Source organism: Thalassophryne amazonica, chromosome 6 (assembly GCF_902500255.1).
Source record: "Thalassophryne amazonica chromosome 6, fThaAma1.1, whole genome shotgun sequence".
NCBI classification, from domain to species: domain Eukaryota; kingdom Metazoa; phylum Chordata; class Actinopteri; order Batrachoidiformes; family Batrachoididae; genus Thalassophryne; species Thalassophryne amazonica.
In genome coordinates this window covers 14,612,198-14,629,114 of record NC_047108.1, presented here as the reverse complement: position 1 = coordinate 14,629,114, position 16,917 = coordinate 14,612,198, and the positions used below count along the sequence as shown (strand labels likewise).

Sequence of the window (16,917 nt, the reverse complement as noted above, 5' to 3'; positions counted from 1 at the left end):
AACAGATGTGGACAAAAACATTATGGGCGGAGTTACGGGTTAATTATTTAGCAAAAGCACAGTGTGTGGCTGATCTTTTCACTCTGAATAATTTTCACTGCATCACGTCACTTTTATTAGCCAGCTGATCGTCATAGTTTCCCAAATTCATTCTCAGCACTGTGGTGTGTTGGTGCATCTCTACCTACAGGCAGCCGTCAACGTTTTCAGAGTACAAAAACAAACCAGTAAGTAATGAGAAGTCAAAAGGATGAATATAAAATATACATTTGACAAATAAATATTTTTCTGTGTTGTTAAATTAGCTACACTAAGACCCACCACCAGTAATTTGTTGTTGATTTGAGGGAACATTGGTTGCCTACGCGGCCGGGCAACCATACATGCCCACGGCTCCGTGCAAACTGAGCAGTTTGGACAGCACGGCGGCTCTCTGGTTGATGCTAGCTCTGCGGATACAGCCGTGGAAGGGCAACAAACTGCTGGGAAGCCCAGGGACTGACATGCCACCTGGAAGACAGTGAGATAAACCACACGTTATTCAGTGACTTGCTTTTATTTATTTTTATGAGCCAAAGGCTTTTTAATACAAGAGTCATCAGGAGAGGACATGTCCCCCCCGGTACAAACACATCAGTAATACAAAATACAGTCACTTGCCCAGTTCCGGATCATTGCCAGTTCCGGATCACTGCTGTATTTGCGCCGCCATTTCTCGTAATCAGCATGAATAAGCTAATACTTGGTACCAATTGAAAGATTGATGTTTTGTCTTCAAACAATCACAAGCTCGACCAGATCCAACCATCTTTGTGATCAGCAGAGGAATCAAAACATGCGGTGTCTGTGGTGTGTGCGCTTTTTCTCACTGACTCATTCCTGCAAGTTTGAAAATAACAATCTCTAAGATGTAGCAAAGGTGAGTTAGCCATTCGGTGTTTTTGGTTCTAGAGTGGGAAAATACTTACTTACTTACTTGGGTAGAAAATGTCAGTGTGTTATGTCTTGCTGTTTAATTGCTGCACGCATTTACCTCAGAAGCAAAGATTTGTCAGTTGTGGATCACTGAAGCAGCAGCTTCGTGTCAGTACTTGTAAGTCATGTGGACTTTGGGGGTCATCTCAACATCACGAATGGGCATGAATGTGGGGGCTTTTACTTTTTAATTCAGGAGAAATCTCACCTCCACACTTCAGTTTTTGCTCGTAAAAACGTATAACGGTGCTTTTTGAAACTAAGTAAATTCTCATTTAATAAGTATAATTTATATCATTTTATGTTCAAAACACATTCTCAGGCACAGTGTGTATAATTCTGCATTAGAAGGGCTCCAGCCAGATGCCAGGAATGCCCCCAAAGTGACACAGTGTTGTGATCCAGAACCGGGCAAAGTGATCCATTTCCGGCAAATATTTGCACCACACATAATGTGGCATCACACTTTAAGTAGAAGGGCTACCCCATCCAGATTTTTTCAGCTAGATAACATCCAAATACCCAATACAACAATACGCAATAAAGGATATTCAGTTGCATTACGGCTCCGTATAGCGGGATTTTAAAAAAGGTGATCCGGAACTGGGCAACCATCTGTACTGGGGATCACCCAACGGCACGCTTATACTAAATATGAATGAAATTGATCAACTAGTTCTTGAGATATCACATTAACAAGAGTGGTAATGACTATCTTGAATATCTTGCCATGACCTTGAAACTGACCCCAAGATCAATGTAACCGAATGGTGTCAGGGGATCACCCGAGTATACCCTAAAACTCAATATGAATGACATTGGTCAACTTGAGATATCACGAAAACGGGCAAACTGATGCAGTGTTGGGCACAGTTCCACTAATTTGCAAAGCTAACATTTTCGTTAGCATTTTAGCTTTTCAGCTAACTTTGAAAACCATCAGCAGACTAATTAGCTTCCACTAAATTTAGTTTTGTGAACTTTTTTTTTTTTGTTGGTAAAGTAAGTAAATAAGGGTCAAAAACGTTTGTAAACCCCCGAATCATGTTAATTCCTGTTTATGATAGCACTGGTACCACAGTCTCTTGTACAAAGAGACTGGTAGCGTGTTTTTGAAAACATGGCTGTGATTGGTCCATCTGATACGTCAGCCGCTATTGGCTATCATGCCACGCTCTGTGATTGGCTTTGGCGTAAGCGCCGAAAATGTGAAAAACAAACCGAAAGACTAACAAACTAGTTGCAAAATGTCGCAAATGTCGGGGGTGGGAGTTTATCTCACCCCTGTCAAACCAAAATGGAAACCAGGTATTTGCTTTGTGTGTCTGGAATTCGCACGGCAACTGAAAACATTTGGAGGTTTGAGAAGTGGAACCAACTTACCATCCTCCTTGCATTGCTGCCATTTTGATTCTGAAACGTTGTAAACAAAGGCTGCAGCCAATCAGAGAGCAGCGTGTCTCAGCCAATCAGCAAAATGTCAGAATCCTGACTAAAAGTCACGTGACCAAATAACTTGATACCGACTCCTTTGCCTTAGCTGGAGGAGTGGAACCAACTTATGTTTATGAATGCACAGCGCTAGCTAACACTTCCAGTTCACAGGTCAAAGCAAGAAGACAAGGAGTTAAACTGAGCAAAAATGGTATGTAAGCAGCGCGAAGGTCAGTATTTTTATTTATTTAGTTTTCATGCATTTGTTTTGTGTTTGTGAACGCAATAAGGGTTAGCCGTAGCTCCGTTAACGGTTTATCAATGTGTAGAGATAAACTGTGACTCCTAATACTGCAATTTATTGCTTTTGATAAAGATTATGACAGTGTTTGGGGTTTTATTTATTTTTCGTGTGTTCTTTTTGTATTTGTCATGGCTGTGAAAACTCTGCGTATCCGAAGAATTACGCGGATTTCATCATGGGGGCAGGGGGGTGTTAGTGTTGTACTCTGTAATTGTCATCGTCGCTGACTTTTTAAAATACCTATCGCAATGCGTTTCTTTTTTGTGACATCGTGCAAGTTTTGTAAGTCCGCCGACACTGATCTGTGTGTTACAGATACAAATCTGTGTCCTCGGATCCACGGAACTTCGGAGGAAAAATGCCACACAAAGCGTAGCTGTTATGACAGCTGTCGCAAAGCAGGACTGATTGGTTGCTGTGGCGACGCTGTGTAGCTCGTGTAAGACGCTTAAGCTAAATGTAGCATGTGGACATCGCAAACTTTTAGAGCTCTCAAGTTTTAAAAAGAAGAATTGTGCAGCCTGTGTGTGTCATGGACTGACATCGGATACAGCGAAGATGGTGAGAAAGACGGTTTGAAAAGAGTTTGACAAGGACGAGAATCCATGGAATTGTCGCTGGCTTCATGAACACACATGAAAGAAATGGGAAAAGTGAACTGTGATATCAGGAAACACTAAGAAATTTTCTCTCCCTGGAAAATAAACATTGTGCTGTTCAAACTGGATTTTAGACTAGATGATGTGACCTTTTTTTTTTATTATTATTAATCAAGATTTTCTTTTATTGGAGAACAGACAGTGTGGCTTTGAATGGATTTACAGGAATTTACACAAGAATGTAAATTCGTTTTTATTAATATAGACTTTTTTCATGGGGAAAAAAGACACTGGATTTACAGGAATTTACACAAGAATGTGTGACTTTATACTATAAGGTGTGTTATTGATATTTTACCCTGATTTTCAAAATATTCTACAAGCTTTAGCTGTGGTTTTTGAAATGCTTTAACAGTCCTTTCAGTCTTCTTGAATTTCATGTAGTTTAACTGTTCTGAGTTAATGTATAATTTGGTTTACAATTAAAAGGAAAATCATTCCAGGTCCTACTTCCACATCATATTCTGTTATTTCAACATTATCATTGACAGTTTAAATGAAAGATTGAGTCGAGGATAATTTTAATATACACTTCTTTTGAGATTTTTTTTCTCTCAGGAGATGCTGAAAATGTATCATTAGATACAAAATTAATTTGGTTTCTGGGGCCCCGCGGGCCCTAAACCCCGACTTGACCCCCTGCAAATTTTCCTTGGATTTCACAATTTTCATTTCACAGCCCTGGTTTGTGATTGCTTTTGAATTTACCCCTGCGGCACTTAAACTCAAAACTGGCTTATCAGTAGCTGACAGTGTACCAAGTCAGTACTAAAAGTTAGTGGTTAGCTGTAACGACCGCTAAGTTGTTTTTTTTTTTTAGCGATTTATAGGTTTAGCATTATAAAAGTTAACTTTTCAGTTAGCAGTTTAATGGTTATCAAAGCTAACTTTTCGGTTAGCTGTGCCCACTACTAGACAGGCGGACGCACATGCTGATTGCTATAATAAAGGGGAAAAAGCCTAATATTGTCTAATTAACACCTTGAATCTTTAAAATTTTTTTGAAAAGGTTAAGCGCAAACAAATACATTTCGTGCTTGATTTTTCAAATTTATTTATTTATTTATTTTTTCTGGGATACATACAGCACAGAAATGATGGGATGTCCTGCACACTGGGAGCAGATTTGATACTCACCCGGTAGTCCTCCAAGGTAAACGGTCTCTTTGGCCCCTGCAGAGCGGCTCAGTTTGGGACCGATGCTATGCTCGCTGGCAGCGTCCACATGGAGCTGCAGAATGTTGTTCTTCTTTACCACTGCAAAGACACACGGACATCACAACACGGACTGTCATTCTCTGTCAACAGCGTGAGCCTGCCGGTTAGTATGGGTCTGTAAAGTGACCTGTGATGGTGTGCCAGCGTCCGTTACACAGAGGTTCCTCAGGCATGAAGGAGGTCGAGAATTCACTCCTGCCACTGTTTAACGTGACCACCACCTACAAAAAAAAAAAATTAACATTAACATTAAACATTTATATATCTCAGGGTTTGATTTAATACCACCCCTCTATAGAAGAAAAAAAAAAAAGCTATGAATATAAATGATTAATAATAAGATGTACCTATCTTGCAGGAACAGTGCATAGGTGGTCCTGCACAGCGCGTGTGTTCATGAAAATTCACTGACCAAATTCTAACTTCATCAAATGATTAGGGGACTCTGAATTTATTTATTTTTTACCCCAGACACAACAAATTTTCAAACCCTAAATCGAGCCCTGCATCTTCAGAAATACAAGGAACAACAAAAGTTCTACAAACCAGTTAATGACAGACATCAGACATTCACACCTGACACTGTTCACACACACATCGTGGATCTGCTGAGGTACGGCGCAGATTAACTCCATTTATTCTGAGAGCCTCAGATTTGGCACACAATTATGAAGTAACATTAGAAAAGAGTGGTGTGTATAAACAAAACTAAACTAGTAATGTCAGCACACATTGATGAAGTTACTAGCGTGTTGCCCGTGGGGATCCACAGGCTCTAGACTGTATAGTGCTGATTAAATAGGTAGCTGACATTTTTTAAGGGTGGTAATAAATTATGCAAAGCTTGTATAATGAGTTGGAATGGTGTGAGTCCAGAATGTTTTTACAACCTTAGACCTCAATGGTTTTTTAGAAGAACTCAACCTTTTGATTTCCTGTTAATTACATATTTTTTAATGTTAACTTACTGTCTTAATGCATTTATAAACTGTTAAGGTTCTTGTTATCATATACACATTATTATTATCATCAGTATTATTTTACTAACTGTTTTACCTGTTCTACACATGGGTAATAGAGATTCATTTTAGCCATGTCATTGTGAATTTCATGTCACTTTAGTTAAGGTGTAGTAAGTTGCACTGTGTGTATGTTGTCATCATTCATTTTTACTTTAATACATTATTTATTTATTTTGTCATTAGATTTTTAAATGGATCACAATAGAAATAAGTGTTTTCACTTTCTTGTGTTATCCATTTTTTTAAAAACATATTTACAATTATGTACTTAAATTGAACTTACTAAATAAAATCACGGGTGCATGGACTCATACTTTTAATATAGAGATAATTTACTGCCCCCTGCTGGAATGGCATGTTAGTCCAGAATGTAATTAGCAAAGCTAGCTACTATCCGTAGTTTCTCCAAAAATAGTAATCCTATCAACGTTCCTTGGAGTTCATCCTTGACCCAAAATACATAAGCACACCAAATGGCAAATGTCAGCTGTCCCCATTCACACACATGCAAAGCTTTTTGCATTTTGCTGCAAGCAGGTGCTTTTTATTTTTATATACTCAAACATAGAAACCAGTGGAAGACATCAAAAGCAACACTCTTTTCACTAATGGTAACGACAACATGAGACTTAACTAAACTGACTAAACCAATTGAACTACAAAACACAATAAATCAATAACACGAACAACACTGTTAAAGTAACATGAACCACAATAACATTTAAAACCTCAAACTCCCATGGTGCATTGCAGCATAATGTCTATTGTTTAGTGGTTAGCTAAAATTGCTAACTTTTCCAAAATATTAGTCCTGTCAACTTTCTGTTTTTGCAGAGTTCATCCTTGACCAAAATACATAAGCATACCAAACAGCAAATGTCAGCTCTCCCTGGTTTCTCAGTGATACACACACAGATATACACAGAGGCCACTTGACTATTATGATAAAGATGACAAGGAAAAGGAGCAGTTTGTGGAAATCAGTGGTGCCCAATATGTCGGTCGCAATCAACTGGCCGATTGCAATCGACTGGCCAATCGCAGAGATGGTGTGGGTTGACTGCAAAACAGTAAAACTGGCTCGTGGGCAGGGGGAGGTGGGGGTTCGGCTGAAGTGCCCACTTCACCCACTTTTAATGTTTGATGCAGCAAGCTGTTCTTCTGCTGTTTTGTGCACCAGCTCCGAGTTGAAAAATCAGTGGTTGTTGTGTCTCAAAGCGCAGTGACGGGAGCACACATGCACAAAGCTTTACAAAGACTTTTTTATGCATTTTTTCCTTTAAAACTTTGCCGCTCTGCAAGTGTCCTTGCTAAAAAAGAGTTGAAGACCTGCAATGTGTTAATAACAAATACTTATGCTTTTTTCCCACCCAAATGCACCTAAAACTAAAATAGTAATGTCACATGGCACACATTATGAAATAAGGAAGTAGTGGTATGTAAGATGGCACACATTTATTAAGTAATAACAAAAGGAAAGAGGAGCAGTTTGTATAAACAACAAAACTAAAAATAGTAATAATGTAGCACCTCCCACAGTATCTCCCTGGGAACCCCGGAGATACTATGGGAGGTGCTGCAAGAGTATGGAAAGCGAGAGCTGTGTTCGGGTGCTTGGCAGTAAGTCGGACTCATGGGGGTGGGGGTTGGCCTCCGTCAGCGCTGCGCCTTGTCACCAATCCTGTTTGTGATATTCATGGACAGGATATCGAGGTGTAGTCACCCCAATAGAGCGCTTCGCTCTCAGACTGCAGGCTTACTTGTAGTTCCTAGGGTTTGTAAGAGTAGAATGGGAGGCAGAGCCTTCAGCTTTCAGGCTCCTCTCCTGTGGAACCAGCTCCCAATTCAGATCAGGGAGACAGACACCCTCTCTACTTTTAAGATTAGGCTTAAAACTTTCCTTTTTGCTAAAGCTTATAGTTAGGGCTGGATCAGGTGACCCTGACCATCCCTTAGTTATGCTGCTATAGACGTAGACTGCTGGGGGTTCCCATGATGCACTGTTTCTTTCTCTTTTTGCTCTGTATGCACCACTCTGCATTTAATCATTAGTGATCGATCTCTGCTCCCCTCCACAGCATGTCTTTTTCCTGGTTCTCTCCCTCAGCCCCAACCAGTCCCAGCAGAAGACTGCCCCTCCCTGAGCCTGGTTCTGCTGGAGGTTTCTTCCTGTTAAAAGGGAGTTTTTCCTTCCCACTGTAGCCAAGTGCTTGCTCACAGGGGGTCGTTTTGACCGTTGGGGTTTTACATCATTATTGTATGGCCTTGCCTTACAATATAAAGCGCCTTGGGGCAACTGTTTGTTGTGATTTGGCGCTATATAAAAAAAAAAATTGATTGATTGATTGATTGATAGTCGGGGAGGAGGGTTTCCAGTTTGGTTTGCTCAGGGTCTCATCACTGCTTTTTGCGGATGATGTGGTCCTGTTGGCTTCATCGGCCTGTAACCTCCAACACTCACTGGATCAGTTCACAGCCGAGTGTGAAGTGGTTGGGATGAGGATCAGCACCTCTAAATCTGAGGCCATGGTTCTAGCAGGAAACCGATGGATTGCCTACTCCAGGTAGGAATGAGGTCTTCTCCCAAGTGAAGGAGTTCAAGTACCTCAGGGTCTTGTTCATGAGTGAGGGAAAAATGGAGCGTGAGATTGGCCGGAGAATTGGTGCAGCAGGGGCAGTGTTGCATTCGCTCTACCGTACTATTGTGACGAAAAGGGAGCTGAGCCAAAAGATGAAACTCTCGATCTACTGGTCAATCTTCATTCCTACTCTCACCTATGGTAATGAAGGTTGGATCATGACCGGAAGAACTAGATCGCGGGTACAAGTGACCAAACCAAAATGGGCTTCCTTAGGAGGGTGGCTGGTGTCTCCCTTAGAGATAGGGTGAGAATCTCGGTCTGTGGGGAGCTCGGAGTAGAGTCGCTGCTCCTCCGCGTAGAAAGGAACCATCTGAGGTGGTTCAGGCATCTGGTAAGGATGCCCCCTCCAGGCACGTCCATCTGGGAGGAGACCCCGGGAAAGAACCAGGGCTAGGTGGAGAGATTATATTTCCACACGGGCCTGGGAATGCCTCGGAATCCCCCAGTTAGAGGTGCTTAATATGTCCCAGGAAAGGGAAGTCTGGGGTCCCCTGCTGGAGCTGTTGCCCCTGCGACTCGATCCCGGATAAGCAGTTGAAGATGAGTGATCATAATAATGTCAGATGGTACAGATTTTTGACACAATAAAAAGAAAAGAGGAGCAGTTTGTATAAACAATAAAATTAAAATAATGTTGGCTGGCACACATTTATGAAGTAACAACATGAGGAACGTGGGGTTTTGCCACTCATCTTCAACCACTTATCCTGAATCGGGTGGCAGGGACAACAACTCCAGCAGAGGACCCCAGACTTCCCTTTCCAGGCCCACATTGACAACCTCTGACTGGGGGATCCCGAGGTGAAAGAGTTCAAGTAAGTGGGGTTTGTATTAATAAAAATAATGCAATGCTAAAATACCCTCAGCTAGTGTATATAAGCATGGTCGTCTTCTTTCACCAAAGATACATACTAGACCAAGGAAGAGTCCCTTAAATTTTGGAGGTGATCTGGATCTGGAATCTGGATCAAGTTTCACTTTATTTAGGCTTTTAAGGATTACACCAAAACTACTTCACAGATTCTCACCAAATTTGCACCACAGATAGACATTAAGCCATGGAAGATACCACTGAATTTTGGAGGTGATCTGGATTGGCAGAGGTCAGAAATCTTTGATTGCTCTTGTTAATTATACATTTATTGTTATTTACATTAATTACTACGATTCTATTGTCCATCCATCCATCCATCCATTTTCTCAAGCAAAGCCGCCCAGACCTCCCGATCCACACACACCTCCCCCAGCTCCTCCGGGGGAACCCCAAGGCGTTCCCAAGCCAGCCGAGAGATGTAATCCTTCCAGTGTGTCCTGGGTCTTTCCCGGGGCCTCCTCCCAATGGGACGTGCCCGGAACACCTCTCCAGCGAGGCGTCCAGGGGGCATCCGGAAAAAATGCCCGAGCCACCTCAACTGATTCCTTTCAACGTGGAGGAGCAGCGGCTCGACTCCGAGCTCCTCCCGAGTGACCGAGTTCCTCACCCTATCTCTAAGGGAGCGCCCAGCCACCCTGCGGAGGAAACTCATCTCAGCCGCTTGTACTTTCGATCTTGTTCTTTCGGTCATGAGCCAAATCTCATGACCATAGGTGAGGATCGGAACGTAGATCGATCGGTAAATCGAGAGCTTTGCCCCCCTACTCAGCTCTCTCTTCACCACGACGGTCCGATACAGCGACCGCATCACTGCAGACGCTGCACCGATCCGATCCTATTGTCTAATGTACAATTTGTACATGTTCAATCAAACCCCTCTATATTGTCACGTGATAATTTCACAAGGATGACAATGGAAATAAGTGTGTTTATACTGATGTTGCAGAATAAACTCAATCAATCGGTCATAAACAATATCTTATTAACGTTTTAACAGCGTCTGCAGGAGGGTGTGTGCGGAAATTTAACAAGAGTGTAAGTTACCTTTGACCTCGTGTGATGTGTGTGCACACCGACGTCCGCGACATGTCTTGTTAATCACTGCAGAGGTGTTATCAGGTTACAAAAACAGCATTTTCAGTTTTAGAAGTGTTTATTTCTCACTAGCGTTTACATATTATATGAGAAACGTGTTACATTTACCCAGAAATGAAGCGGTTTTAGAACGGATTCCACCATGTTGAATTAGCAGCCAGAGAGAGACAGCCATTGATGTCACGGTGCTTCTCTACTCTGATTGGCTGACCTGTGTGTTTGTGTGCACCTGCTGTTGTCTGCATATGTGTGGGTGTGTCCGTGTGTGTGCTTGATCGTGTGTACCTACTGGCTTTCTGTCCGTGTGTGGTGTGAGTCTTTTGTGTGTATCTGTCATCTGCCCTTTGTGTGTGTGTGTGATCATGTGTCTGCCTTCTTGTTTCAAGGCCGAGTCTGGTGTGAGCCCCATGTGTGTGGGGACGTGCGCGCTCCAGGCCGTACTGCTCTAGCGTTTGTCATTTGGGTCCTGTATGTGTATATGTCTGTGTCACTCGTGTGGGTTTAGGTATGTGTGTGTCCTGTCTGCATCTTTTGACTGTGTTTGGGTTGAGCTCCATATTCATTGTTTGCATTTGCTTACAGTTTCTCAGTAATTGGGGTTGATGAATTATTTATCTATCATTTCTGTGGCTCCACATGTTATATTGCAGTTTTGTACACGCCATGTTTGGGGTTTATGATCTGGTTTTAGTTACACATACTTTGTGTTGTCTGATTATTATCTCATTGTGTTCCTTTAATTCCTCTTGTGTTCTCCCATCCTCACTCAGTCATCACACCTGTTTTCAATCACTTCTCATGCTTATACGAGGTCTGTCCGTAAAGTATAGGTCCTTTTTATTTTTTTCAAAAACTATATGGATTTCATTCATATGTTTTTACGTCAGACATGCTTGAACCCTCGTGCGCATGCGTGAGTTTTACCACGCCTGTCGGTGACGTCATTCGCCTGTGAGCACTCCTTGTGGGAGGAGTCGTCCAGCCCCTCGTCGGAATTCCTTTGTCTGAGAAGTTGCTGAGAGACTGGCGCTTTGTTTGATCAAAATTTTTTCTAAACCTGTGAGACACATCGAAGTGGACATGGTTCGAAAAATTAAACTGGTCTTCAGTGAAAATTTTAACAGCTGATGAGAGATTCTGAGGTGATTCTGTCGCTTTCACGGTGCGAGACGTCGCGCAGCGCTCTCAGGCAGCGTCAGCCTGTTTCAAGCTTAAAACCTCCACATTTCAGGTTCTGTTGATCCAGGACGTCGTGAGAGAACAGAGAAGTTTCAGAAGAAGTCGGTTTCAGCATTTTATCCGGATATTCCACTGTTAAAGGAGATTTTTTTAATGAAAGACGTGCGGGCGGATTGCAGCGTCGGCTCGCAGCCGCCGCGATGCTCCGTCACAGGAAAAACACCTCTGTTGGAAGCCTTGAGGACAAGTTGGAACATCTCCAGCTGATAAACAATTTCTCATATACTCACTCCACTGAAAGCCATCAAAAGCCAACTGGATTTTAACAAATGGTTATCAACACAGAGGTGTTTTTCCTGTGCCGCTGCACCGCGTCGGCTGCGTCCCGACGCGCGGACCCGTCCGCACGTCTTTCATTAAAAAAAATCTCCTTTAACAGTGGAATATCCGGATAAAATGCTGAAACCGACTTCTTCTGAAACGTCTCTGTTCTCTCACGACGTCCTGGATCAATAGAGCCTGAAATGTGGAGGTTTTCAGCTTGAACAGGCTGACGACGGCGCCTGAGAGCGCTGCACGACGTCTCGCACCGTGAAAAGTCCTTAAAGCGACAGAATCACCTCAAAATCTCTCATCAGCTGTTAAAATTTTCACTGAAAACCAGCTTAATTTTTCAAACCATGTCCACTTCGATGTGTCTCACAGGTTTAGAAAAAATTTTGATCAAACAAAGCGCCAGTCTCTCAGCAACTTCTCAGACAAAGGAATTCCGACGAGGGGCTGGACGACTCCTCCCACAAGGAGTGCTCACAGGCGAATGACGTCACCGACAGGCATGGAAAAACTCACGCATGCGCACGAGGGTTCAAGCATGTCTGACGTAAAAACATATGAATGAAATCCATATAGTTTTTGAAAAAAATAAAAAGGACCTATACTTTACGGACAGCCCTCGTAAGTCACACCTATCTGCTTCCTCCTTTGCTAGTCGATTATGTTTGTCTTTGTCTTCTGCCACGTTGTTAAGGATTTTATATATATATATATATGTTATCACTGTTAAACATTTGTACCTTTTGTCTTCTTTCTGATGAGAACGGTGTTGTGCTGTTTGCACTTAAACCCGAGAATGTACGTGTTATTCAACCTTGTTGGAGCTGGATGTACTTATTATTATTATTACACAACTTGTTTTCGTAGCTGCTAACGACTGGGAGTAAAAGAACTGAAGGTTGAATTTTGACTGATTGTGATGTGATGCTTAGTGTTCCAGGCAGATGCAGAACAGCTGATAACTGCAACAGACGAACGAGATGTGCTGACCTCCGACGATAAGAGTAAAGAAAGAAACTGTTTTTCCTTACAGCTGCGCTTATTGACGTATGTGTTTATGTTACGGGAAGAAACTTGTCTCGCGTTGTCCCCCCCCCCCCCTTAGGACAAGTTTTATGATGTGATGAGGGATTCACTAATAAAAAGAGCGAAGTGCAGGCCAGACTTTAGTGTAGCTTTGGTGTACAGCCTGACTGCACTCCGCGCGTAAAATTTGACTTTCTGTCTCACTGGTGTTTCTTGACTCTGTTTGTCTTATCAAAGGTTTTAAGAATGTTTGGAGGAGAAAATACCCAACATTGACTGGGGGCTCAGTCCGGGATCTCAACAATACCGGAGGTGTCCAGCGGAGGTCGTCAAGTCCAGACGTAAATCCTTGGCCAAGGTCCGATCGATTGATCGTGTCTGCAATTGTCGACCACCGTTGGCATCGTCTGGTTGACGAGATTTTTCCGAAGAAGACAGACAGGAAGTCGAGTCAGTGAGTAGAATTTCTTTGTAAATAGTATTGAGTGAGTGGTGATCAGATCACATAAACAGTTAAATTCCGCAAGCGATGATACAGAATCGTCTGTTAATGCAAAGCAGTTAAACTCTGTAAGGAGGGTGCGGACTCCTCTGTTTATATACGCGTACCGGTAGGGGATAAAAGTGATCACATAAAACAGTTAAACTCCGTAAGCGATGATACAGAATCGTCTGTTAATGAAACACAGTTAAACTCTGTAAGGAGGGCGGACTCCTCTGTTTTAATACGTAAAGGAAATCCCGGGTAGAAATACGTGCACTGTAAAAAAGCAGTTAAATCTGGCAGGGACGGCGGAGTCCCCTAATGCAGGACATTAGTTAAATTTCACAGGAGGGCGAGCTCCCCTGGCATAAGAATACGCGTACGATTATTAAAAGTGTTTCTATGTGTAAATAGTGTTTTGTGTAAGTGTAAATAACTGTGTGAAAGTGTAATACTTTGGACAACGTTAGTGACAACCGTGCGTGTGGAAGCAGAGGCAAGTGATTCCGCTTCCTACGGGGAGGTGAAAGGAATCAACCACACGACGGCAAATTAATTGTCACGTCCAAAGAAGTGTGAAACTTCAGATTTAGAACACCCTAGGTGTGCCCCCGTCTGAAGTCCAAATTATAACAAGGGATAATAAAAATGGGGGGTAAGACGTCTATAAATAAGGGAAATTTATCAACTGACGACTGGAAATTTATGGAAGCAAAAAATCCAAAAGCAACAAAGAAATTGGAGACCTGGATAAATAAACATGACTTTGACGGACGACTGAACCTGATCAGTATACAGAAGCTAAAGAAGGAGTTAGAACAGCAACATAAAGGTGATGAGAAAAAGATGCAGAAAGTAGGGGCAGATTTAGTGGCATTTTGGGAGGAGGAAGCAGAGAACAGACAGAAGGGAGCAGAGAAGCGACGATTAGAGAAAGCAAGGAAAAAGAAAGCTGTAGGTAAGGCAGAAGAAGATGTGATAATTCAGCACAGAGAACCAGAACAGCCTCAGCAACCACCGCCGGCTGGATCGTCGGTGACAACAACACCTTCATCTCCTCTACCAGAGGATGACGATGTACCGCCACCACAGTATGATTTAGCAGTAAAACCTAAGGTAAAAAGTGAAAAACCAGAAAAACCAGAAAAACCACAAACACGCAGTCAAGCGAAAGTGCCTACAGCCCCTCCCATGGTGGAACACAGTGACCAGGGAGGTGCCTATCCTATGATAGAAGTACCAAATCCTCGTGCAGGAACAGCAGGATATCGATCAACCATGCTCGTTTATCGGACATGGAATGCTGATGATATCAAAGCAGCAGTCGACATGATACCATCGCCACATGTCGATATTGAGGGATTTATGCAGGATATAGAAAACATTAGAAATTCTTACCACCTTAGTGGACCTAAAGTCCAACAGGTGTGGATGAAAGCATGTGGCCCTAAATGGAGTCAGGTACGCGGAGACTGGAATCCTGCAGACCAACAAGGCGTACCACGGACACATGATGATCTAGTCTTAGAAACAAGAGTGGAAGCTATGATTACACGGGCAAAAGGTGTGTTAGGACCAAAGATAAATTATACTGAAATTACCAGGACAACTCAGAAAGAAGGAGAGCCATGGACAGAGTTTAGATGCAGATTTGAGAGTGTATTTAGAGTCCATAGTGGCATATTGCCAGGAACACCAGTGTCTGAAAACAAATTGAAAAATATTTCACCTGTGAAGCTGACAATGACCGATTTGATTCATGATGGCAACTCAACAGCTGTCATAACAGTAACAGGTGCCACTGAAGATGTTTTAAAATTGAGATTCACAGGTATGCCATTACATGTGTCACTTTGTAAGCCATATTTGACAGAATGGCAAGAATTGGGACTGACAGTCATAACAGCTTTGTCAGCCACTGATTGGAGCAGAGTTGGACCAGGAACGGAGTTCAGTCCATCAACTAAATTGTATAAAGTGCCAGTTAATGTCTCATTGGTGCTGACAGCTGGAACACACATTGATGTGTCCACTTCACAATCCTGAGTGTTTCAGTTGAGTCCTGAAGAGGATGATCTCTCTCTTCTGTACCATCAGGATTGTGGACAACAGGTCCTTCAGACGTAGGACTGATAAAAAATGCACAACCTGTAGTTATAAGACCAAAAACAGAATACAGACCATGTGTAAGACAGTATCCATTGAAACCTGATGCAATTGAAGGAATCAGGCCAGTAATAGAGGATTTGTTAACAGCAGGAGTAATAGTGCCATGTCCAGATTCACCATGTAACACACCCATATTTCCTGTAAAAAAAAAAAGGCTCCGCCCTCAGTGGGGTGGAGAATGATTCAAGATCTGCAGGCAGTAAATGCTGCTGTAGTAAACAGAGCTCCATGTGTACCAGATCCGCACACACTGTTAAGCTCATTGAGATTAAATTCTAGTTGTTTTTCTGTAATAGATATCAGTAATGCATTTTTTTTTTTCTGTACCAGTACACCCAGATAGTCAATTCTGGTTTGCTTTTACCTTTAAAGGACAACGATATACATTTACCAGATTACCGCAGGGTTACGCAGAGAGCCCAACTATTTATTCTCAAGTCATGTCAGCATGTTTAGCCAATTTTGTTCCACCGGCAGATAGCCAACTATTAGTGTATGTTGATGACATTCTGATTGCCTCTGACACACGAGAAAACTGCATAACTGACACAGTAGCATTATTATGTTTCTTATTTGATAATGGCCACAAAGCGAGTAAAAACAAAGTTCAGTTGTGTAGGGATAAAGTAAAATATTTAGGACATGAATTATCAGCCACAGGGCGCACGATCCTGTCTGACAGGAAGGAAGCAATTTTGCACGCTCCAAAACCACAAACCAAAAAGCAGATGATGTCATTTCTTGGACTGACTAATTACTGCAGGGCATGGATTCCTTGCTATGCAGAGTTGACTAGTCCACTTTCTGATTTGATGTACAAGGATGATATTTCAATGTCAACCGTGTTGGAATGGAACAAAGATGCTGAGGAAGCCTTTGTAAAAGTAAAACAAACATTAGTGTCATCCACAGTTTTGGCACTACCAGATTATAGTAAACCATTCATTCAAACAGTTGATTGTAAGAATAAGTTCATGACTAGTGTTTTGGTTTAAGTGTATGGCTCAAAATTGAGGCCAGTTGCCTACTACTCATCTAAATTGGATGCAGTAGCAAGTGCTCTACCACCATGTGTACAGGCTGTTGTTGCAGCCTCTATGGCTGTTCAAAGTAGCAGTAATGTTGTTCTATTCCATCAGTTGACACTGAAAGTTCCACATACAGTCTCTGCACTTCTGTTGCAGACAAACATGAGCCTTTTGTCCCCAGCAAGACATCTTTCGTGTATGTCCTTGCTATTATCACAACCACATCTTACGGTAGAGCGCTGTACAACATTGAATCCATCCACATTGATACCCTTACCTGAGGATGGTGAGCCGCACAATTGTCTTGATGTAGACGAAAGCACGCCCAGACCTCCAGGACACACCCATTCCAAACAGTACAATTGCGTATGTGGATGGTTCTTCCACTAAAAACGCTTATGGACAAACACAATCTGGATATGCTGTTGTCACAAATTCAGAAGTATTGGATTCTGCTTCATTGCCATCCTCATTT

The 16,917-nt window shown here is 42.3% G+C and overlaps 1 protein-coding gene across 1 annotated transcript in view; it reads right to left on the bottom strand.

The window, feature by feature from the left end:
- Positions 1 to 290: 290 nt before the first annotated feature.
- The window catches only part of lama5 (laminin, alpha 5), a 274,408-nt gene continuing 257,781 nt past the window's right edge, over positions 291 to 16,917 (bottom strand). The window contains exons 78-80 of the mRNA XM_034171776.1: positions 4,718 to 4,811; positions 4,510 to 4,629; positions 291 to 510 (exon numbers count right to left, since the gene is read on the bottom strand). Coding sequence (XP_034027667.1) covers positions 362 to 510; positions 4,510 to 4,629; positions 4,718 to 4,811 — 363 coding nt within the window. The 3' untranslated portion in view covers positions 291 to 361. The remainder of the gene's footprint in view (positions 511 to 4,509; positions 4,630 to 4,717; positions 4,812 to 16,917) is intronic.